Here is a 25,127-nt window from a genome sequence, read left to right as displayed (position 1 = left end):
ACTAAAATAGCACTGCCCTATATAACCAAAACAATAAAGTAATATCTTCACATTTTTAGGCTGTTAAATTAAGATTTGGAGTAGAGTTATAATATTTAATAATATTACTTTTTTACTGTATTTTTGATTGAATAAATTAGATTTTTTTTTTGTTGTTTTAATTTTTCTACACTCTGTTTTAATGGTTAATTAAACAAAATATTGACAAAAAGCATGTTTAATTTGAATAATTAAAAAATAAAAATTAGGCCCTATGAAATGCATTTTTTTTCTTCTCAAATTTGGTTTTATTTTTACCAAACTCTCTATTTCACAGATTATTATTATTTATTTTTTTTTCAAAAACACAGTGTTGTGTATTTACATTTTTTTCAGGTAAATAAATTCTGTTAAATATTACTTAAAAAATAATGTTTTAATAATTATTTTACTAGTAGTAGCAGTACTATAATTACATTAAGTAATACATTTCTTTCACAGTTTCTTCAAGTTAAACTGAACTTTTATTTTGATGGGTTGCTGTGAAGACCTTTACATTTCCGTTTGTATATGATACAGTTTTCTTAAATTAAATGGTAAAATGCTCATGACTCTCAGAACAGTTCTAGAGATTATGTTTATATGCATATGTACCAAGCGGCAACCTCCCGCTCTCTCTACTGAAACCAACACGGAAGTGACTTAAACTACAATTCATCGACTGGCCGCTAGAGACTGGCAGCAAAAGGGAGTCAATCCCATAGACTCCCCATGTTAAAATGCCCAACTTTACAGCAGAAAAAAGCATGTTTACAGCCTGGAACAAAAAGTGGTTTTGGTCTATATAGCTAGTTTTGCCCTTCATGTCAACTGTGAGGGGGGTGATTTTTTTTTATAACTCATCCGTTTAAGTTATATTAAGCCTTAAAGTTCTGTATAATTTAGGGCGTGGCCACTTGAGTGACAGGGGGATTGCCGCTGCTGTCACCACTGCCGCGCTAGGCGGGCGTGGTTTCAGCAACCAGCTCCACCCACATTCCGCCTTTTTGCCCATTTTTGATTGTCCTGGAGTGACGCGCGGTGACATGTATAAATAGTGTTTTTGCGGCTTAATATTCACAGACACTAGTGCATATCACATTTTGATTTAATTGTACGCACCTACTTTTGATTTACTCATCCACAATTTGACAGATTCCATGATTCCGTCCACATTTTCCACTTCACAGAATTCATAGGGCCCTATATATTACAAAAGGAACACCTCATAAAAACATTCCTGCACTGTTATGATTTTTTTTTTTTTTTACATTTTTAAGGACAAAGTATAAAAATGTGTGGAGTTGTGCTTGCTGGGAAGACAGATCTAGCTTAGGGTGCTTCCTCTACGACGACCAGCAGCCATCAGAAAGCTGTGTTTAAACTCACAGCGGGCTCATGTTAGTACGGCAGGCGGCAGTGTGCACATTCCCTGGATGTACACACAGCTCATTTAAAGCACCAAAGGAGAGCGCTTCAGTTTCGTCTTTCTGGGTGTGACAGCAGCAGCAGGGAAGGGATTGTAGGTAAAGAGGAAAGAGAGTCTACCAGCGTGAAGTAAAGATAATCCATACCCCTTCTCTCCGTTCTGACCTCTCTGAAGCTGATAGGGATACGTGGTTGTGCGGCAGAGCCCTGCTGCCTGTGGTCACCGACATTACGCCCCACGCTAACTACCGGAGATGGATGACTCTTTCTGTGGAGCGCACAATCACATACACACATAGAGTACACAGACTAGGACACAAATACTGATAAAGTAACCACAACAAACAATATTTAAAAATTCTGTCATCATTTACTCACCCTCATTGTCGTTCCAAACCTGAATTTATTTCTTCTTTGGAAGTCAAACTTGAATAATATCCCAGCTCTGAAGAACATCCATCATGGGCTCTTTGCTTGTCAAACAGTAAATGATGACAAATTCTAATTTTGAGGTGAACTATCCCTTTAAGCAATTATCTTCCAAGATCAATGTTTTCCTTCTCCTTGCCCTAGTTTTCACAAGTAAAAAGGGCAGATTGCAGGCAAACATGTCTCGGATGATAGTCTGATTGAGTTCCCTCTAAGCTAAGCAATGGCAGGAAGAGGATGAAAGATGTGGCGACCGGGGCAGACAGAAGCAAAGATAGCAGTGAAGGCCTCCCAGGAGCGGACAATGACATTGATGCTTAAAGCCAAGTGCTAATGAAGATGAATGTAAGGACCACAGGCAAGCCTCTGTCAATATTATTGAGGGCGGTATGACAGAAGGTCACTCTGAGCATGAGTCATCCTCCCACCAGCAGGGGACCAGCATGAAAGACTTAACCAGCATGGCTAGTTTCAGAGTACACTTGGGGTAGCATGAGGATATGCTCTTGCTCCTTCCTCTTGTCTTCAAAGTGATGAAAGTGTCACATTCGGTGAGGTTTGGGTAATGGCTGTTTAATTGTGCTGCGCATTCGATTGTATCAGCCACGTAGTGTTTGTTCCTTTAATTTGTCCCCTTCTTTCCACTGGAGATGGATTTATCATTTTCTCACGGATTTGCCTTCATCCTGGGGAAAACAAAGAGAGAGAGAAATTATGGAGCTTTTGAATTTGAACCGTAATAACAAAGGATAAGCGAAATGCAACATATAAGAAAAATCAATAAGCGTTGGTGTAGTGCATGTGATTCGGGCTTTTGAACTGCTGTTTAAAAGTTTGGGGACGGAAAAAAATGCATTCAACTGATCAAAAGTGACTGCAAAGAAGGGGTGGGTGATATGTGACCCTGGACCACAAAACCAGTCTTAAGCAGCAAGGCTATATTTGTAGCAATAGCCAAATATACACTGTACGGGTCAAAATGATTGATTTTTTTTTATGCCAAAAATCATTAGATTATTAACTAAAGATCATGTTCCATGAAGATATTTTGTAAATTTCCTACTGTAAATATATCAAAACTTAATTTTTAATTAGTGATATTTGTTGCTAAAAACTTCATTTGGACAACTTTAAAAGCGATTTTCTCAATATTTTGATTTTTTTTTTTTTTTTTGCACCCACAGATTCCAGATTTTCTCTGCAAAATATTGTCCTATCCTAACAAACCATACATCAATGGAAAGCTTATGTATTCAGCTTTCAGATTATGCATAAAAACTGAAATTGGGTCACATACCAGTAGACACGATTAACCTGAAATTTGTCAACTGGCAGAGATTTTGGACAATCGTCTCTCTCAGTTACACACTCACGTGACACTGCTGTGATACATGGTCACGAAAACATATTGTTTGGATGCAGTTTTAAACATTGCAGTTTATAAACAAGTGATTTTTGCTCTTGGCAATTGCAATTGGCAGCGAAAAAGAATTCATTTTGCTATATGTGCTCCCTGAGAGACAGTGAGTATAAATCAAAATGCCCATCCTTGCAAGTATCCTCGTAACCAGTAATGTATAGGTCTTAAGTAAAAGCAAACAGCTGAAAATAAAACACGTGTAACAGTATATTGGGGTCAGGGTAGGTCTTAAAGTGACAGCAGTCTGATATTCCTGCTGTCTGTCATTCATGTTAATCAATCAACAAAAGAGAGAAAATCTCTCAATGCTAAATCACTTTTTTAACTTTGTTAGAAAAAGAAATATGTATTTAATTTACACATTATGCAGAGTTTTTATACATTTGTTTACTTAATACAATGTATGCATCATTTTTAATTTATTTGCTCTACTGTACTGTACTTTTTTCCAGTTGCTTGTAATCAGTTTCTTATTCTATTTTAATCTTTTAATATGATTCTTTTCTCTCTTTTTTTTAATTTAAGCTAGTATTAGTTTTTGTGATATTGACACTGGTGACAAGAACTATGAAATTTGTTTGGTATCAAAATGTTGATATCATAAGACAACATTTAAAGCAAAAACACTATATAGTAATATACAGTCAAAGCAAAAAAAAAATTCAATTTTTTTTTTTTACTAGTGAGTGCAGGCCACTATAGTTGATTTATGTAAGTGAGGACAGCAAAATAAAGTAAACTGTGACAAATTATACCCCAAAAAAAAAATCTTCATACAGTGGATAAACAATACAATTGATACAAATTTGGGACCAAAAATTAGATTTGACACTTTGACCTGACCATGTTTTGTTACATATCTTTCTATCAAAGTTATCCAACATTATCAAGATGAATTTGTTCAATCAAATCAGTGGACATCCATCAGAAAAGGGGATGTTTTTTGCAAGTTTACTGAGATGGAAAACTAGACCACCAACCGCCACCACTATCTAGAGGCATAATGTTTAAGATAATGTAATGAAGGGTTATTTTGAGTGAGTGCACCCACTAAATGGAGATTGAACACCATTCTGGTTTGCTCCTGCTTAATTTAACCCTTGATTTATCCTTTATATATATCCATTTCACTTTCTTTGGCACACCCATCTGTCTCTCAATAACACTACAGACAGACTCAATGAAAAGAAAAATGAGATCAGAGTCATTAACACATTTTCAAAAGAACACAGTGCACCAGGCGGCCAATGTTGTAATCAACATAAAAAAAAAAAAAAAAGAGAATAAATTACCAAGAAGTACAGAAATGCTGATCAAGAACATGCATAGTTTTCATATTCAGGAATCACTGCAGGGCTTTCCTGAAATATAAAAGATGAAATAGAAGAGAGCTGATGTTTACTCCAAGTGTGAAAGACTTTCCCATTAATGAAAAACCTCAGGCCAAAGTTCTTTTGTAAGGGAAACAAATACTTTGCATTGTATCTTTAAACTAGAAGTTGTAACTCATGTGTCATCAACCAGAAAATTTAGTCTTACATTTTTACTTTACATATAAGTGACAGTATGTCAGATAGGATAAAATGTCAACTTTTTGCTGGGAATCTTTGTTCTAAAACAGTTGCAGGGGGGGAAAAGAGAGAAAGCGTTTGATAAACCCTACTGTCATTCTGCATCTCCATCCAAGATTTCAGCCTCGTTTATGCTTAGATACGTGGATCCTCTGATGAAAAATGGCAGTTTAGGTTGTCAGTTCTCTGTCATCACACATTGTTAGGTATATAGTACAGCATAAAATCTGGCCTTCGCAGAACATCTAAATGTTTCAGCGAGGTAGACAATGTGTGAATAGAGCTACTGATAGCTTATATATTGTGTGGTTACTTCTCAAGTCATTTACTAAGGAAGCCTGTTTTTTTGCCACTAAATAAAGTAAAAAAAAAATTTTATTGCAACTTTTTCATCTCACAATTCAGGCTTTTTCTCAAACTTGTGAGATTCAGTATAAGCTCAAAATTACGAGTTATAAAGTCAGAATTGCGTAATAAACTTGCAAATGCGAGTTCTAAAGTTAGAATTTCATGATATAAATTTACAATTGGGAGAAATAAAGTCAGAAATTTGTGACTTTTTTTGCAAATGCGAGTTTGTTTGTTGCAATTGACAGTTTCTGTCTCACAAATCCGAGAAAAAAGTCAGAACTGCAAGTTTGTATCACGCAATTCTGCCTTTTTTCTCGGATTTGTGAGATATAAACTCAAAATGGTGAGTTATAAAGTCAGAATTGCGAGATATAAACTTTAAATTTGTATCATACAAACTAGTTCTAAAGTCAGAATTGCGTGATATAAATTCACAGTTGTAGAAATAAAGACAGAATTGTGGGTTTTTATCTCACAATTCTGACTTATAACTCGCATTTGCTAACTGTTTTGCAAACGCGAGTATGTCAGAATTATTTTTCTCGCACTTGAGAGTTTACATCTCGCAATTCTGACTTTTTCTTGAAATTCTGCCTTTTTTCTCGGATTTGAGATATAAACTCAAAATGGTGAGTTATAAAGTCAGAATTGCTAGATATAAACTTAAAATTTGTGTCATATAAACTCGCAAATGTAAGTTCGAAAGTCAGAATTGCGAGATGAAAACTCACCATTCTGACTTCATTTCTCACAATTGTGAATTTATAAGTTGTAATAAGTAACTTTTTTTGCAAATGCGAGTATGTCGGTATTCTTTTTTTTGCAATTGAGAGTAGATTTGCATGATACAAACTCGCAATTCTAACTTTTTTCTTGGATTGGTGACAAACTTAAAATGGGAAGTTATAAAGTCAGAATTGCGAGATAAACTTGAAATTCAGACTTTTTTCTCAGAACTGCATGATACAAACTTGCAATTGCGAGCTATAAAGTCAGAATTACATGATATAAATTCACAATTGGAAAAAAATAAAGTCAGAATTGTGAGTTTATCTCGCAATTCTGATGTAAATGCAAGTTATGTCTTTTTTTCTCGCAATCAAAAGTTTATATCTCGCAATTCTGACTAGTTTCTTGCCATTCTGACTTTTTTTCCTCAGAACTGTTATAAAGTCCAATTTTGAGGGGAAAAAGAGTGATTTGAAAAAAGTGATAAAGTCAGAATTGTGAGTTTGTATCACCCAATTGTGAGAAAAGTCAGAACTGTGAGATAAAAAAGTCGTAATTACCTTTTTTTTATTTTTTTTTTATTCAATGGCACAAATGGGCTTACATAATTTACACTGTAACTTAAAATCAACATAAAAACTAGTAGGGAGATCATGTAGGGAACATTATCATTAGATTTTATTCATTAAATTGATCAAAGGTGACAGTAAAGACATTTATAATGTTACAACATTTCATAAAAGAATCCTGAAAAAAAATGTATCAAGGTTTCCACAAAAATATTAGGCAGCAAGTGTTTTCAACCTTAATAATAATAATAAGAAGGGTGACCATAAACAGGTTTTAAATGCACATGTACTCCTAACAACGTTTCTGTGCAAGTTAGAGAAATGTGAAGAAAAAAAAAAAAACCTATAAATATGCTCAAAAAGATATTCTATAAACTAAATTTATATCAAAACAACCACATCAGTATGTGTTGAAATGTTTCGGCTGTGTGAAGGAGCAAACCTGTTATGCAGAGCTCCTTCAACTTTCACACTGACCTTGTGAAACACTGAGGCAGATCTCCATGGCAACTCTGCAGCGAGCACTGCAATAGCTCCTTCCAAGAAATAAATGACGGTGGCTCTGCAGAGGGTAACAACAGAAAGAGAGAGAGGGATGAAGAAAAACATCAACTTTTTTTTTATTAGTGAAAAACATAAGATGCATTTAAACACAAACGGCTGGTTTAGATTACACATTCTTTTACTGTGTAAAGGGTGAACAGCTTCTTGTCCCACTCTATAAAAAAGCTGCTATCAAGTCGCTGCCGCAGCACTCATCTAATTATTACAAAGGTCAATATTCCTCAGGAAGGTGAATGAGAATATACAACACTCTCCTGAGACGCAGGCAGGGGGGGGGGGGGGGTGCTGCGGTAAGGATGGAATAATACTAGTTTGCATCTATATAGCATATAATTGCTTTATAAAGAGCAATGTGATAGACATGGTTTTATATGATATAAAATACAGGTAATATGCAGCTCTGTCAGTTGGTTTCAAATGATGAAAGGTGACTGTCAGATACCCGCAATATCTGTTCAACCTGTCGCATATTTTGCACAAAATGTGCTAACATTTACATCACCTTGATTTGAAGATGAATAGCAAATTTGCGCAATTCTTTAAGGCTTTTAGCAAACGATTTTTATTCACTCTCTAAAGGACTCCATCATGTTCCATCAGGTGCATTATAATTACACAAAGAGGCTTATGAAACACTATTAGAGGTCGTTCATGCAGGGCAAGCTCTTGCGTACAAAAACAGCTGCAGCTGAATAAATGCATCCATGTACAGTAACACAGGAAAAAAAGCATTAAAAAATAGCCTCTCATTTCTTTTCAAAAACAGGTGGGCTTGAGGGCCTCATTCCAAGTCATGGGTCTAATCAGAGTTTTTTTGGTAAAAAAAGAAAAAAAGAAAAGGCAGTGCGGACCCTTTCAGGCTGTGAAGTTCCTTTGAAGTCATGATAATACAAGTGTGCTCACCCTTCAATTCCTCTGGAGAAATTGCCCAAAGCCTTGATAAGGCAGACTCACAGCAAAGATAACAAGATGAAAATCCCCAATCAGATTCCATCTGTGGCAATGGTGGATTAGCCTAGCTTTGAGTCACCACAACACCAATTCGATATTTATGAGGCAATAGGCGACGTTGGACGGCCTTGGGAAAATCCAATGCTGGCACGCTCAAGGGCCTATCTTCAGGAATATTCAATTAACTCGTGCAGTTGCAGCTTCAGGTGTTGTTCCACTTGTTATTATTCAAAAGCTTTCCTCTTTGTCTCAAGGGTTAGTGAACCAGGTGTGGATCTCACTTTTTGGCATAAACCAAGCTTGCGTATGCATAAGTTATGTGTGTGTGCACGCACTTACCTCGAAAACAAACAACTCTTGCAAAGACTGAGACAAATAAGGATTACTTGCAACCAAACAAACACAAACAGATGCTTGAAAAACAGTCGTTTTGGATAATACTGAAAATCTGGTCAGTTTTGTACAGGACATTAGCATAGACGATATGTATTTGTCATGGCGGATTTTGTCCTCAATGTATGATTTTGTCATCTAATACAGAGCGAGCATCTCCGATTGTGGAGCAGGTCTCATTTTGTCAGTGTGTCTTGAAATGAGCTCCAATATGGTGCTGGAATGTATTATTTTTAATGTTGTGTGGTCGTTATGGTTGTTATTAGTCGAGAAAAGTAACAACGGCAATATGTTCTATTGAGCGCACAGCTGTCAGGCTCCAATCTATCTTTTCCAGCTCCCTGTGCAAAAAAAAAAAAAGTACACAAATGTGTACAGCTGCATTATTAGGTTTTAAAATGAAAGTTTCTATTAGGGTTCTATTAGAGCAAATAAAATTAAAACCCAGTCAAAGTGAAAATGTTACTAATAAATCAACATCTTTTATCCAGTGCTAGGTGTATGAATGTATCCATCTTCTGATTTTCAGATCTGTATAGTAAAAAATCATGTTAGATTACAAATGCCTCACCTAATTTATATATAATATAGGAGTAATTAGGAGTTAAAGAGATAGTTCTGTCATTAAATACTCACCCTCATTCTAAACTTGTAAGACCTTCATTTATCTTCGGAACACAAATTTAACATTTTTTTATTAAATCTGAGAGCTTTCACTTGTGAATGCGCACCGACTGACATGGAATAGAAAAAAATTGTTGAATAAAGTTATTTATGTTTTTTGCACACAAAAAGTATTCTTGTAGCTTCATTACATTACGGTTGAACCATTGCTGTCACATGGACTAATTTATCGATGTTCTTGGTACATCTTGAACTTGGTAGTTGCGTTGCTGTCTATGCAGGGTCAGAAAGCTCTCAGATTTGATCAAAAATATCTTAATTTGTGTTCTGAAGATGAACAAAGGTCTTACGGATTTTGGAACAACATGAGGGTGAGTAATTAATGACAGAATTTTATTTGGGTTAACTATCCCTTTAAGACCATGACAATTTTGTGATGTCATAACCAGCAAGTCTGTGCCTTTACCTTTTTTAAAAAAAAAAAAAAGATGCTGATAGACTTCAGGTAAAGTGAGGGCCACTGGAAGCAAGAGGGGTCAAACTGAAGTTTTGAAAAGCAGAGAGACACAGTGTGTGTGGCAGTTGAGTCGGGTTGTGCTGTCGGAGCTTGATATTAGAGTTGGCAGAAAATAGGCTGGCAAGGTCGGTGCAGGTGAAAGCAGAGGGAGACAGACAGTTAAGTCCTTTCACTGAATTCCAATGTTACACACACACACACACACACACACACACACACACACACACACACACACACACACTCTTACAGAAAAACACACAAGACGACAAACTACTATTTCAAAGATATTTAGATCAGACAGCAGTGGCTACCACTGCAATCTAAAATATTGCAAAAGCAATTGTTGTTCAGTAGAGCAAAATAAAATATTTGGACATTTCAGTCACAATCATGCATAACTGAATTGTCAGTTATGCATAATTGCAGAATACAATACAAAAGCAAGTGCAATTTATTCTTAATAATAAACACACTCATTAGACAACTGGAAAAATGGCTAAGAATGATTACGTTTTGAGAAAAACATTATTTGCCACTTGGATTCATATTTGGCATCTAGTTATATGTTCAAAGGTGTGCGTTTAGTATTATGTTGAAAACAGCTGAGTATAATTCTTTCACGCTTCTTTGATGAATTTCTATAAAAATGAACAGTATAGTGTATAATGTTACAAAAGCTTTTTATTTCAGATAAATGCTGATCTTTGGATCTTTCTATTCATCGAAGAAACCTGAACTGTTTTAAATACTGATAATATTACTAAAAATGTTTCTTGAACAGCAAATCAGTATATTAGAATGATTTCTGAAGGATCATGTGACAATGAAGACTGGAGTAATAATGATCACAGGTATAAATTACACTTTAAATTTAGATATTTTAAAAATATTTCAAAGTTTTACCGTTTTTGCTGTACTTTAGATCAAATAAATGCAGGCCCATTGAGCAGAAGAGGCTTCTTTAAAAACATTACAAATCTTACTGTTCAAAAACTTTTGACTGGTAGTGTATAACATCCTATTTAATCTTCGCAGAGCATTCTGTATTTATGAGAAAGAGAAGAGGTCAATTCACATGCTTTCATTACAAACCCATAACAATTTATGGATTCTCAGTGGTGGATGAAGTACACAAATCAAGTACTTGAGTAAAAGTACAGATACGTATAATAGAATATTATTCCAGTAAAAGTAAAAGTACTCCTTTTTCAATTTTACTCGAGTGAAAGAACAAAAGTACAAAATTTGATGTGTACTTAAGTAAAAAAGTTTTATAAAGGCTATAATTTTATATTAGCATTTTTTTTATAATCCTACTGTTCAAAAAGCCTTGGATTTTCCCAAAATAACCACTAGCTTATATGGAGTCAAGATAGATTTTTGTTGTTGATATGGACTACGTTGACAAGAGTGATGTTCACTGTGAAGCTTACACTGCGATGTACCTGACAGAAAACTGATTTGACCATCTCATTTTCACCAGTAAGAAAAAAGTGTTTCAAAGCTTGTTATTTTGCAGAACGGCACAGTTATAATTTATAAATGATATGAGAATAAGGCCTGAAGTTAGGAAGAAAAATTTCATTATATTTTCATAATATTTTTCTTTTTTCTAAAACATTGTCTGTATAAAAAAAACCCTGGCCAAATGCCCCCAGAGGGCATCACTTCCCACTTTGATAATTACTGTAGTTACCATATTGTGAACATCATCACATCTTTTCTTTTCCCTCAGATGTAATCTGTCTAGGTGGTTGATTATAAATATTTGGACTTCATATCTGAAAATTACCTCAACCTAGCACCAGCAAGTTGTTAGCTAGACAATTAGCATCAGCTAACAATATTTACTTATTTTCAGTATGGTTATGAATAAACCATTTAATGTTATATCTGTCTACTAGGCTAACTGTTAGTCGATCCAAACAATATAAAAAAGTATACCGTTAATAAACAATATAAAAACAGACGTCATATAGGGCTAAATGCGTAGCATTTTAATAAAACTGTTAAGGTTACAGCAGCGAGGAATATAAAAGTGCATGAGTTATTTTATTTAATCTGTGTTATTTTAATGTTTCTTTTTTTGACCTAAAAAGAGACGATGTTGATGTGTCTGCATTCAAGCATTTCAGTGGGCTTAAATACATCACCCTTTACAGCAGATTTAGTTCGCAAACAACTGACAGTTACAATAATTAATCCTAAAACTCGACATTATAACTTACTTTTCGCAGCATCAGTCACGCGTGCGCGCTCACAAGATCTCCCGGTTCTTAGTTGTGAATCAAGTTGACTGGAGACTTGCTCTAAACGGCTCATTTGAATCAGTGAGTTGTCGACTCGAGAACAGCTGCAATTGGATCAGTCCAATTCGTGAATGAATTGTTTGTGGCGATTTGCGAACCGATTGAAAAGAATCAGTTTGTTCATGAATCAGACACCGCTTCTGCGTCTCGGAACACGTGATATATTATAAGGAGTAACGACATGTTTTATGATGTAGTGAAGTAAAAAGTACGATCTTATGCTTTGGAATGTAGTGAAGTAAAAGTAAAAGTTACTCAAAATAAAACTACTCCAGTAAAGTACAGATACTTGAAAAATGTACTTAAGTACAGTAACGAATTACAACTACTTCGTTACTGTCCACCACTGTGGATTCTACATTGATTCAGATATTCCCTTTTATTTCATAACCTGAAGCATGCGTCATAAATGATGAATACTAGTCAATTCAGTCTATTGATGAAACATTAATCAGCATACACTACTTCTTCAAAAAAAAAAAAAAAAAACTATGATAATACAAGAGGACAAACTTTTTTTTTTTAATGGTATGGATAATGCACTGGACTATAATGGGATAAAAGCATGCAAAAGCAAAGGAATTAAATAAATAATGCAGGTGTGAAGTTACTGCTTTGGCACAGAACAAAACATAAATACTGTTCAACCCAAAACAGCCGTTAATGCAATGTGCAAACCCACCTTTGAGGACCAGGCTATCATTTTCAGGTGTGTGTAACCACAAAGAATTATTCATTGAGCCTGGCAAATCTGCATCACTGCTAGAGTGTAAACAGATTTTTCTTCTTTTCCACTCACCATTAAGCTCTAAAATGAGTCGTTGAAGAAGAGGACAGGAGGAGCTTTGGTACAGAGATCCATGCAGCAGCATGCAGCCAGAGGTGGCTTGTACGCTCCCCCATCAGCCATCATGCCGTGAATGAACATCGGGCCCGTAAGGAAACTGACAGCGGCAAATTCAGTTAATCCCTGCAATCTGCAAAGCAAATCAAGAACAAAAATTGTGATTAAACCGAAACAAGGCACCGTTTTATTTTGGTTTGAAAAGAACCTGACAGGAAAAAAGCTTTTGTAGGGATGCATTTGACTGGGTAGTGACAGGATTCTGTGTTGCATGGGTCAATCACAGGCTGGTGTCAAAATATGTCTTTCAGCATGTCTTGCTATTATATTCTTTGTTGCCAAAGAGAAATAATAGTAGCTTGCACAATCCATTGTTGAGGTCAACAAAAGACGATTATGATGAACTGGAAGCTTTCAGAGTGACATAGAAGCATGTGTCAGATGCATTCTCATTTGCACAGGCTGCCTAAAACATCATACAATCTGAGTGAAAAACCTTGAGGAGAAGTCAGTAGAAACACAGAATCGCTATGGTTTCTGTTGTTCACCATTCAATCACTACTGTAGTACAATTCATAAACAAATGGTCTTTAAATAAATCCTTTTAAGTGAATCAAAAGTATACAGCATAAACTACTACTAGATTAACAAATGATTCTTCTGAGCCAGTTCTTATTAATAAATCACTATTGGAACACATTTTAATTATTTGATTTGATTTTGATTTTCAAGCTTGCAATTACAGTAGATTCGATTTTTCTGATTCGATATTGATTTTGGATATAATTCAGGTACAGTACATGCCACATTTTACCAAGGAAAATAAAAAATCTTTCAACTAATGTTGTAAAATATACATGAGAGTCAGTTGGTACATTACTATAATATTAAGGGTTAACATTAATTTTGTATACAAATGCTTAAAATATATTTTTTTAAGAACAATTTAAGTTACATTTAAATGGTGACTGTGGAAAAAAAAAAAAACCCTGACAGATTTATTCAAACATAAATTGTGAAAAAGTACCACAAAACCAGTCATAAGTGTCCTTTTTTTTTTTAATTTTCTAAAAAATAAGCTTTCCTTTGATGTATGGGGTTATTAGGAAGCCAGTATTTGGCTGGGAAACAACTACATTAAAATCTTGAAAGTGAGGGTTGAAAAAAAAAAATCTAAATATTGAGAAAAACTCCTTTACAGTTGTCCAAGTTCTTAGCAATGCATATTACTAATGAAAAATTAAGTTTTGATATATTTATAGTAGGAAATGTACAAAATATCTTCATGGAACATCATCTTTACTTAATATCCTAATGTTTTTTGGCATAAAAGAAAAATCAATAGGCTAATTTTGACCCATACAATGTATTTTTGGCTATTGCTAAAATACCCAGGCTACTTAAGACTAGTTTTGTGGTCCAGGGTCACAATTAAATACTGAAGAACAGAAAAAAATTATAAAGAATGTTATATGATGCCAATATTTAGCAAAATGCTCCTCTGGAGTTTTCCAGCTGACTACAGACATTTTTCTAGCTGACTAAAGACTTTCTGAGGTAACTTAAATGTGAGGTTACGTGACATTGTTTACAAGCTTTTATAACACATCTTTACACGGTTGAAACACTCATTAAGCAATTATATGAGACATGATATGTATTTTGGTAAGTTGTGCTCTTTATTTTAACATACCTTCGGATGTTTATTAATGTTTATGTCGTGCTGAAACTGGTATTTAAGCGGAAGAGATGGTCAGTTCACATGCGGTTCACGCTGACGCTTCTCTTAAATGAGGTACTAGAGATCTGTCACTCCACATTTAACAGCGGCAAAATGGCATTTATTGTTTAAACACTGTAATAAAACGGACAGAATTTGAAATCAGAGACCTAGTTTTATATCAAATGTAACAAAGCACAACAATTCCTGGGATTTAAGAATCAATATTGTTTAGTAAAAATGAGTATCGATTAAAATCGAGAAATCTAAATTTTTTACCCAGCCCTAATGTTTATATTTAAACAAAATGGACATTAAACTTATGTACAGTGGGTACGGAAAGTATTCAGATCTCCTTAAATGTTTCACTCTTTGTTATCTTGCAGTCATTTGCTGAAATCATTTAAGTTCATTTTTTTCCTCATTAAATGTACACACAGCACCCCATATTGACAGAAAAACACAGAATTGTTGACATTTTTGTAGATTTACTAAAAAAGAAAAACTGAAACATCCTAATGTCCTAAGTATTCAGACCCTTTGTTGTGACACTTAACTCAGGTGCTGTCCGTTTCTTCTGATCATCCTTGAGATGGTTCTACACCTTCATTTGAGTCCAGCTGTGTTTGATTATACTGATTGGACTTGATTAGGAAAGCCACGCACCTGTCTATATAAGACCTTACAGCTCACAGTGCATGTCAGAGCAAATGAGAATCATGAGGTCAAAGGAACTGCCTGAAGAGCTCAGAGACAGAATTGTGGCAAGGCACAGATCTGGCCAAGGTTACAAAAAAAATTCTACTGCACTTAAAGTTCCTAAGAGCACAGTGGCCTCCATAATCCTTAAACAGAAGACGTTTGGGACGACCAGAACCCTTCCAAACTGAGCTATCGAGGGAGAAGAGCCTTGGTGAGAGAGGTAAAGAAGAACTCAAAGATCACTGTGGTTGAGCTCCAGAGATGCACTCGGGAGATGGGAGAAAGTTGCAGAAAGTCAACCATCACTGCAGCCCTCCACCAGTCGGGGCTTTATGGCAGAGTGGCCCAACGGAAGCCTCTCCTCAGTGCAAGACACATGAAAGCCCGCATGGAGTTTGCTAAAAAACACCTGAAGGACTCCAAGATGGTGAGAAATAAGATTCTCTGGTCTGATGAGACCAAGATATAACTTTTTGGCCTTAATTCTAAACGGTATGTGTGGAGAAAACCAGGCACTGCTCATCACCTGTCCAATACAGTCCCAACAGTGAAGCATGGTGGTGGCAGCATCATGCTGTGGGGGTGTTTTTCAGCTGCAGGGACAGGACGACTGATTACAATTGAGGGAAAGATGAATGCGGCCAAGTACAGGGATATCCTGGACGAAAACCTTCTCCAGAGTGCTCAGGAGCTCAGACTGGGCCGAAGGTTTACCTTCCAACTCTGTGACTGTTATTGAATGGCCCAGCCAGAGCCCTGACTTAGGGTGTACTCACACTAGGCAGTTTGAACTGTGCCCGAGTGCGTTTGACCACCAAAGCGTGGTTCGTTTGACTAGTGTGAGTGCTCCGAACCGTGCCCTGGCTCGCTTGGAAGAGGTGGGCCAGAGCACGGTTCAGTTGGACTCGGGCGCGGTTCGCATGCAGTGTGAGCGCTAACCGTGCTGGAGCACAGAACAGGACACGTGACGTTGCGTTTTTGCAAGGTAATCAACGTTTTTATAGTCCGTAATCAAAGCTGCCAAGTCCTTGCTACACTTCAGCTGGTACCGTGCAAATCTCCTCATATGAGCAGCACGATTGTGCGAAAATTTTCATGCCACAATGGCGATAGACCTGTTTAACAATAGGCTGTGGACCACCGCGGAACAAACGACTCAAAATTACTATCCACGAAGTAAAAACAGCGACGGACTAAATTGCGTTCAGCGAGAGCGCCGCTCTTCCCGTTTATCCTGAAACCATCACACCATAATGACGTAAGCGTGCTCCGGCACGAATGCTGAAACCCTATGTGAGTGTAGGCCAGAGGGGGAGTGGGGAGTGGGGACAATCGTACTCGGGGCCCGGTTCATGGCAACCGTGCCTAGTGTGAGTACACCCTTAAACCCAATTGAACATCTCTGGAGAGACCTAAAAATGGCTGTCCACCAACGTTTACCTTCCAACCTGTGAGAACTGGAGAGGATCTGCAAGGAGGAATGGCAGAGGATCCCCAAATCCAGGTGTGAAAAACTTGTTGCATCTTTTCCAAAAAGACTCATGGCTGCATTAGATCAAAAGGGTGCTTCTACTAAATACTGAGCAAAGGGTCTGAATACTTAGGACCATGTGATATTTCAGTTTTTCTTTTTTAATAAATCTGCAAAAATGTCAACAATTATGTGTTTTTCTGTCAATATGGGGTGCTGTGTGTACATTAATGAGGAAAAAAATTACCTTAAATGATTTCAGCAAATGGCTGCAATATAACAAAGAGTGAAAGGGGGTCTGAATACTTTCCGTACCCACTGTATATCCAAATTGAACATAATCAAAGAGCTTGTGGCACCAAATTGAACTGAACAAGAAAAACTGCATCGATACCCAGCCCTAATGGCAGCTAAGAGGTGAAAACATTTATTTAAAGACATAAAATGTCACCTGCAAGATGGGACCACCTGTTGAATGTCACCACAACAGCTGTTTCCTTCTGGAGGTAAATGAAGGTGTTCATCATTGGCATCCTGCACTATTTTGTCTAGAGTTGTGTGCTTCTTTCTAGCCAAAGTAAGAGCGAAAAGCAGTGAAAAAGAAGATTAGTTGGTGAACTCGGCAAATGCATTATTCAGTATGCGAGAGGCCCACATGCAAAACGTCTCCATTCACCTCACATTAGGGGCACTCAAGACACCCTCACAACTCATTACGACGCAGACAGAGAATCGACAGTACGTAACACGTCCCAGGACCAGCTGGGCCAAGGTAACAGGGTGCATCATGAGGGCCAAGCTTCTGCTTGAGAAGTTGACACTTTGTAAATGAGCTTGAAGGTGAAGTGCACATGCTGATGGCTGGCGGGGGAGAGCCCAGGGCCGTGCTCACATGGGCCTGTTGATAGCTATGGATCGTTCTTCTATCCCTCACACCAGTGTGCATATATGAGAGAGAGCGAAGAGGAAGCACAAATAGTCTCTGAACCAGTAGGTAGATCCCTGGGGGACAAAAGAGAGACAGAGAGAACATTAGAACTAATTGGGCATTCAGGAGAAGGATGGATTACTGTGGCAGAGCTTTGAGGAAGGGAGGAAAAGGGTGGATGCTACAATCAGAGCAAGTACTCCTGCCATTCTACTGTGGTGTCTAATTGAAACGTGTATTGCATTCACTGCTTTGTATGAGGTGCTGTGAATTATCTCCAGAAAATAATCTAATATTCATTGTTGTTGTCTAGACTTTTGTGACCTTTTTTGTGCCAGTACAGTATGGCATGAAGGTGAGAACATACTAATAACAAGAACTAAACCAGACCATGCAGCATTGCAATTTATAGTGCAAAAATAATACTGCGTTAACTCCCAAGCTGGTGTTCTGAAAGTTAACTATGAAAAAGGTTTCAGCTCTTCTCCAAAAGTATAGAAGCTCTAAATCCAAAGTAGACAGCTGAAAGATTTCCTCTACACACAGTGTCACAAAGTTTAAACAAAGTAGGTTAGACCACAGTCAGAGTTTCCTCCCTTAATGCATTTTTATGTCCGGTCTGAGTCCACGTCTTGTGAATTTAGCCAAAAACATGTCATATTTTCCCCATTCCTTACAAGCCTCCAGCATATGAGTAATACCAGGGCCCTGATTATTTGGAGAGCTAAATCCTAAGCCATGAATTAGACTCACTAAATTTCAGCCTGCATTTCTCATATTTTCACAGAAGTCATTTCCCTCCATCTATGAGACGTGAAGTGAAATTCAACTGGAATGTCCCAGAACAAATTTAAAGGAGCTCTTTACAAAAGCAATATACAAGCTGAGCAGCATGCAACGTGTTTTGGTTATTGATAAAAGGACAATTGTGAAACAGAAGTGAAACAGAATGAAGCAGGAACAGTCATACATCATGTGTTGATCTAACAAAAGTAATTATGAAATTCCATGATGTTATTCTTCTGTGACTAAGTGTTGTCTTTTTCTTTTCTCTTCCAGGTGTCCCTAAACCAATCCTAAAACCTATTCTTCTGTGCTAGGATGTAAGATCAATGGAGTGAGACTGGAGAGAATTACATCCACCCGAAGGAGACAGAAAAGGGATTTTGAGATACTTGTGTGACTACTTCACAAGACAGGATATGAAGAAACAGATTGTGCTTCAACGCTGAGACCATTTATTTAGCAAAATTCTACTAAACCCTTGGTTCTTCTGTCACATGGACTTGAGAGAAAAGTGAGAGACTGTTATTAAAACCAGACTGAATAGTCTAGATCACAGTGAATCTGCATTAAGTTATATCAGTTTAATTATGAAAATGGGACAGATTGCAATATTTCTTCTGCACACGCATCTGCTGCTTGGAGTTGGAAGCTCCCTGGTCATTCAGTCCATGCCCTGGAGAGTGCCCTGCCCTCACCAGTGTGTCTGCCAAATCAAGCCCTGGTACTCTCCCCAGTCTGTGTATAGAGAGGCTCCTACAGTAGACTGCAATGACCTGCTACTTATCCAGCTGCCCACTTCCCTCCCTCAAGAGACACAAACCCTCCGGCTGCAAAGTAACCTCATCAGTTCTGTGGACCAGAGTGAACTCCAGGGCCTTGTCAATCTGACAGAGTTGGATCTCTCCCATAACAGCTTTACCAGTACCCGTAACCTGAGGATAACTGACCTGCCAGCTCTTCTTAGCCTACACATGGAGGAAAACCAGCTGAGACATCTCCCAGAAGCAGCGTTCTTTGGTCTCCCTAGCTTGCAGGAGTTGTACCTCAATCACAACAGGCTTCGAAGCATCTCCCCTGGGGCCTTCAAGGGTCTGGATAAACTTCTAAGGCTTCATCTCAACTCTAATCGATTGGTTGTAATCGACCGGCGTTGGTTCCATGCTTTGCCACAACTGGAGGTTCTCATGATTGGTGGAAACCCTGTGGACACTATTCAGGACCTCAACTTTAAACCACTGAGCTCTTTGCGCAGTCTCGTCCTGGCAGGCATGGGCTTACGCGAGATTTCGGAGAGAGCACTAGAGGGGCTTCAAAATCTGGAGAGCATTAGCTTTTATGATAACCACCTGATAAAAGTTCCAAAGGAGGCATTGCAAAAGTTGCCAGGTCTAAAGTTCCTAGACTTAAACAAAAATCCCATTCAGCTAGTGCAAAGGGGAGACTTTCGAAATATGCTTCACCTGAAAGAGCTTGGCTTAAACAACATGGAAGAGCTGATCTCCATCGAGCACTCAGCAATGGAAAACTTGCCTGAACTGACCAAACTAGAGATCACAAACAATCCTCGGCTCTCGTATATCCACCCTCAGGCCTTCCAAAAGTTGTCGAGTATGGAAAGTCTAATGCTGAACAGTAATGCCTTGAGTGCCCTGCACAGCCAGACAGTAAGGTCGCTGCCCAGCCTTCAAGAAATCAGCTTGCACACCAATCCTATTCGCTGTGACTGCCTGATCCGCTGGGTGGGAGCCGACAATGACAAGCCAGTCCGTTTCATTGAGCCTCAATCAACATTCTGCTCTGAGCCTCCTGAGCTGAAAGCCCGACGAGTTAAAGAAGTCTCATTCAGAGAGATGGCAGACAGCTGCCTGCCCTTGATTGCCCCAAGCACATTCCCCTCTTACATTGAAGTCAAACATGGAGACAAGGTAGCCTTGCACTGTCGAGCGCTGGCAGAGCCAGAGCCAAGTATCTACTGGGTCATTCCCCAAGGCGTGAGATTGACTCCATCCAGCAGCTATGGGCGTTATCAGGTTCTCACAGAAGGCACGCTAGAGATTTTTGGAGTCAGTGCTGAAGAGGCTGGATTCTATACTTGCGTTGCACAGAACCTGGTGGGAGCTGATACTAGAAGCTTGACTCTACAGGTGGAGGGAGGTGACCTGGTTCGTGCAGGTACTCAAAAGACAGAGGATACTTTCGAAGTTCAGGATGTCAAAGAAAGGTATGCCTTACTAACCTGGCAAGCAAGCCGCAACGTCCCAACAGCCCATTTATCATGGGTTGCCAACGGCAGCCTAGAAGGCCATCATAGGCACAGCACTCGAATTCTAGCTGGCACAAGGAGATTCAACCTAACCCGTCTCCAACCAGGCACTCATTACAAAGTCTGTCTACACATGGGGCCAAATGACACCTCATGTGTCCATCTAAGGACCAAGGAGGTGTCCATGCCAGATCCCTTACCGGACCTGACCCCAGCAGTCCTGCTGGCAGTTTCAGCTCTGCTCCTTTTATTTGCGGCCAGAGCATGTCATGGGGGAGCCTCATTTGGTTGGAAAGACCACATGCTGGAGCTTGAAAAACCCCACACCACCATTCTAACCCAGGAGGCGAAGGCTTTCATTGCTTCTCCAATACCAGTAAAGTACCTGAACCAGCAGGATCCAGACAAAGTCCTATCAGACGGAAGAGGGAAAGACCTCAGAAATACTTCACCAGGACAAGATGCTCAGGGGCTAACAAAAGAGGCATGCTGAGCAGAATAAAGAGTTCAAGAAGGATGGACAAAAAAAATCCCTGGAGTATAAGTTTCACAAAGCTCACTTTACCAATCTGACAGTCAAAACTACTGAACAATACTGTACATTTAAATGGCAGACCTGCTTCACATAACAGCGACCCAGTTTCAAAGTATAGTATAAAAACAAAACAAAACAGAAAAAAAAGAACAAAAATAAAAAAAAGATATTTGTATTTATTTTGTAACGAAAAAGATACAACAAATATATGTATATTAAAAGCATTTGTTCATATATTCACATACTGTATATCAACCTAGGACACTAAAGCTGTGCTGCCAATCATAAATAACAGTTCATATAGAGTCTGTTTATATGCAACCTCCCAACTTTACGAGTCTGTGTCACAACAGGCCAAATGGTTGTAGAAAGATAAGCACTTATATATTTTTAATACTGAAGAAAAGATGGGAAAGCAAAGAACACAAATAGCAAGGAAGCCTCTAAAGAACTAAAAAAGTCAGAACTGAAGTCTTCTGAAAGGCATTCTGCAGGCTGCGGGCAACTTTTCTTTTTATGGTGAAAAACCAAACTCTCTCCAAGCAGGCATTACGAAAGGAGCTGATATAAAGGGAGGTGTATTAAATGTTGTATAACTAATGTTGTATGTACTCTCTCTTTAACAGTGTGCTAAATTGTGCTTCGTACAAGGACCCCAAGAGAACGCTCCAAAGTTAAGACCATCCCAGAAAAACTGAATGTTTTTGCGCATTATAGAATCTTTTTCTCCCTCAAAAATGAACTGATCTGACAGGGGGCACAAATTTATGACCCAACATACTCAGAGTGAGATGTTTGCCTATTTTGGTCTTCTCGTTTCTGAAATATGACAGACCCTTGCTTAGAAAAACAACTCAAGTGAACAGACATTCTAGTCTTGATGGACGTACTGCCTAGACACATGTGTCGGCCTCTTTGTTCAGACGTGTCAAACAAGAAGAGAGGGTCATGGAGAAAGCGTGTGGAACAGCCCCATAACGCCAGCAATGAAAGCAAACATTTGGTGACAGGAAAGAGGTTCACATCTACATGCACACTGTTTTGTACAAAGCAAGCACGTCAGAGAACCCATTTCTTTCAGTACTGATGAAAAGCACGGGTCTTGTCGGACTGCTAATGGGACACACTTCATGGAAAGATAGTGCCAACTCTTCTTTCTGTAAAAAGAGAAAAAATGAATTTAAATGGGCTTTTTCTTAAACTGTTTGTCAGGTGACTATTCAGCGCACAGCACACGAGCTCTGCTCCGACTGCTGGACAGCTATACTAATGAGAGACAATCCCAGTGAAAGAGGGGTCAGAGGGCACTAGTGTGCCCTGCTTTTTATCCGGGAAATGAAATAAAGCAGCATTGGGGATTGTGAACTGTTCTCTTATATTCTCAAATTCTGGGAAATCCTTTTTTTTTACAGGCTGTCATTTTATGGTAATTTGTTTGCTTTTTTTTTTTTGTAAGTTTGTGGTTGATGTGCCCTCCTGTTTCAGTGACTCTCTCTTTCTTTAACTTGACTGTCTTGTCCTCAAATTGGTTTTCCTTCATTATTATTTGTTGCTCATTGGTCTTTTCCCCACCCCAAAGCTGTACATAAGTCAATCTGAATTTCCTATTCAACATACCACTTTCTGAAATAATTTAGATGACTGTGTGTTAAATTCTATTTTGAGCTATTATTAAAACATTTTGGACTGATATCAAGGTTTGATCAATTGCAGGATGCCAAGTGTGTTTACATGCACTTTACAAGTTTGATTTCAATTGTCTACAGCAATAATTCATCTTTATTTTTTAATGTCATATAAACACTTATTGAAACTTAAAAATGGACCAGTCTGGTTTTTGCTAAATCTCAAAAACAGACCAAGACAATTTTTAGCTCAGCTTCGTCCAGTATGTATATACAGTTTTAACAACTGGACAAACAGTTTTTCACTGTGCATGTAAACATCCTTAATGGTATGGACGTCATATATCACCCTCAATGCATGTAACCTTTAATTCATGCTCTCTTTCTTAATCAGGGTCTTGAGTTACGATTTCTTCTGTCGTTGGGTTTCATAGAGCCCTTATGCTAATTCAAAAGGGCCATAATTTCACAGAACTGCTTTAATGTTAACTGGAGCAACATATCCTCCAATTATAATGAGAACAAATATTCACTCTTTTGAAATGGAATCACCACAACGACATACTCCAGTTTCTAGAGATTTGCAAAACAGCCTTTGGCTTCTTAAATTTGCTGAGAAAAGAGCCTCAGGCTGGTGATGCTCTTCCTCTCTGCAGCAAATGGTATATCCATTCCCCAGTATTCCCCCTCCAGTGCTCTTATGTACTTCACAATTACGGCAAAGAGCCTGTTGTCTAAAAACAGGAACTTTGAGAGAGTGATTGATGTCTGGAGAGAAAAAAATAAAGAAATAGACACGTGTTTGGCAGGGGGGCAGTGGCTCGTAGGCAACATAATAGCGTTATGCTTCTCCACAGAAATCATACATAATTGTGAATGACTATAATTGCACATTACAGTTATTTTAAGGAATATTGAAAGTAGGACGGCTGGGTTGTGTTTCATAACATTTAATGCCATCCTTCACACTCAAGTGGACCCTCTCCAATCTATCAAGCCTGGAAATGCCAAACTATAAGGCTCAATGCACCACTGAACCGTAACTTTGCCGTTTAATGGAGGGAAAAAAGAAAAAAAAAATCATTTCTACGGTGCAAGATCAAAAGAATATTACAACCAAGCAAGCTCAACTACAAAACTACTGTAGCATCTATAGTCGAAGTGCATAAATGGTAGGTTTGCCGAATAATGATTTAATAAATGACCTTCTCGATTCAATTTCCTGATCAATGAGAGATAGAAGTTCGCTGGATTTCATTGCCTAAAGCTTAAGAATGGTTTATGTGGTTTCAGCCCAAATCAAATAACATAATTCACTATTAAATGGTACACTAGTCAACTGACAAAATGTGACATTTGACTATTATTGGCACAATCATTAAGAATAATAACTTTTAGGAAGGAAAAAACAAACTTATTGTGCCTTGCAAAAACATTTTAGTCAATTTTACCGCAATCCCGCAATGACAAAAGGAAATGTTCCATTTACAGAAATATACAGTCCCTTTAACACACAAGCTTTACACTGACAGGACAAAAAATGCCTTAATGAGGACACGGCTGTTTTATAATTGGACATTCTGTGCAAAAACTTCACAGATGAGGAATCATTACTCACGTATTGACAAATCTGAATGTGTTGGATGTCAGCAATCATGGATCAGAAGCACCATTAAAGCACCTAGGCACTGCCTGAAAACAAGTGTCCATCAATCCCTGCATAGACAATTCTTCCAAAAGGACAATTACACCAAAAATATTAACAACAGAGTGACTAACAAGTAATAAAAGTAATAGAAGTCAGGATGTGATCATTAAATAAGTCTTCTAAGATTCACATTTTGTATATTTACACCTTTAAATTTTAACATTTTGAATCCAATTTTAATGTCTTATTACAGATTTTCAACATTTTTTCATGGTCTACTACTGTGGTCTCTTCAAATACAGTCATGGATGGACCATCTAATAAACATTTTAGATACACTACTGCTTGGAGTCTGTAAGAATTTTATATTGACCCAGACTACATTTATTTAATCAAATATTCAGTAAACAGTATTTGAAATCAAATTTTTTAATCAACTTAATGCATCCTTGATAAATGAAATATTAATTTCTTTATGAAAAATAATAATGTAGCTGCAAGCAGTGATTACTGGGGATTATCAAGCGTTTCAAGACATTTAAGCACATATGCAAAAAGATGTAAGGCATTTATGCACATATGTTTATGAATGTTATAGCGCCAGCTGTGGTCTGATCTTCTTAAAAGTGTGCATGCTTGTTTAGAATCACCGGTTGCAGGTGCTCACCAGGTTTTGTGAAGTTTGAGTTTTCCTTTAGGCTTTATAGGATTTGGGGTAAATTAAGACAGGCC

At 37.8% G+C, this 25,127-nt stretch overlaps 1 protein-coding gene across 1 annotated transcript in view; it reads left to right on the top strand.

Moving 5' to 3' along the window:
• Positions 1-22,814, top strand: part of lrrn2 (leucine rich repeat neuronal 2) — a 71,805-nt gene extending 48,991 nt beyond the window's left edge. Inside the window, exon 2 of the mRNA XM_073826279.1 lies at positions 18,598-22,814. Within this exon, the coding sequence (XP_073682380.1) occupies positions 18,912-21,080 (2,169 nt within the window). The 5' untranslated portion in view covers positions 18,598-18,911 and the 3' untranslated portion in view covers positions 21,081-22,814. The remainder of the gene's footprint in view (positions 1-18,597) is intronic.
• The last annotated feature ends 2,313 nt before the right edge of the window (positions 22,815-25,127 follow it).

The sequence above is a fragment of the Garra rufa genome, chromosome 20 (assembly GCF_049309525.1).
Source record: "Garra rufa chromosome 20, GarRuf1.0, whole genome shotgun sequence".
In the NCBI taxonomy this organism is placed as follows: Eukaryota; Metazoa; Chordata; class Actinopteri; order Cypriniformes; family Cyprinidae; genus Garra; species Garra rufa.
Note: the sequence above shows the minus strand (reverse complement) of the source record. Positions and strands in the feature narration are given on the sequence as shown.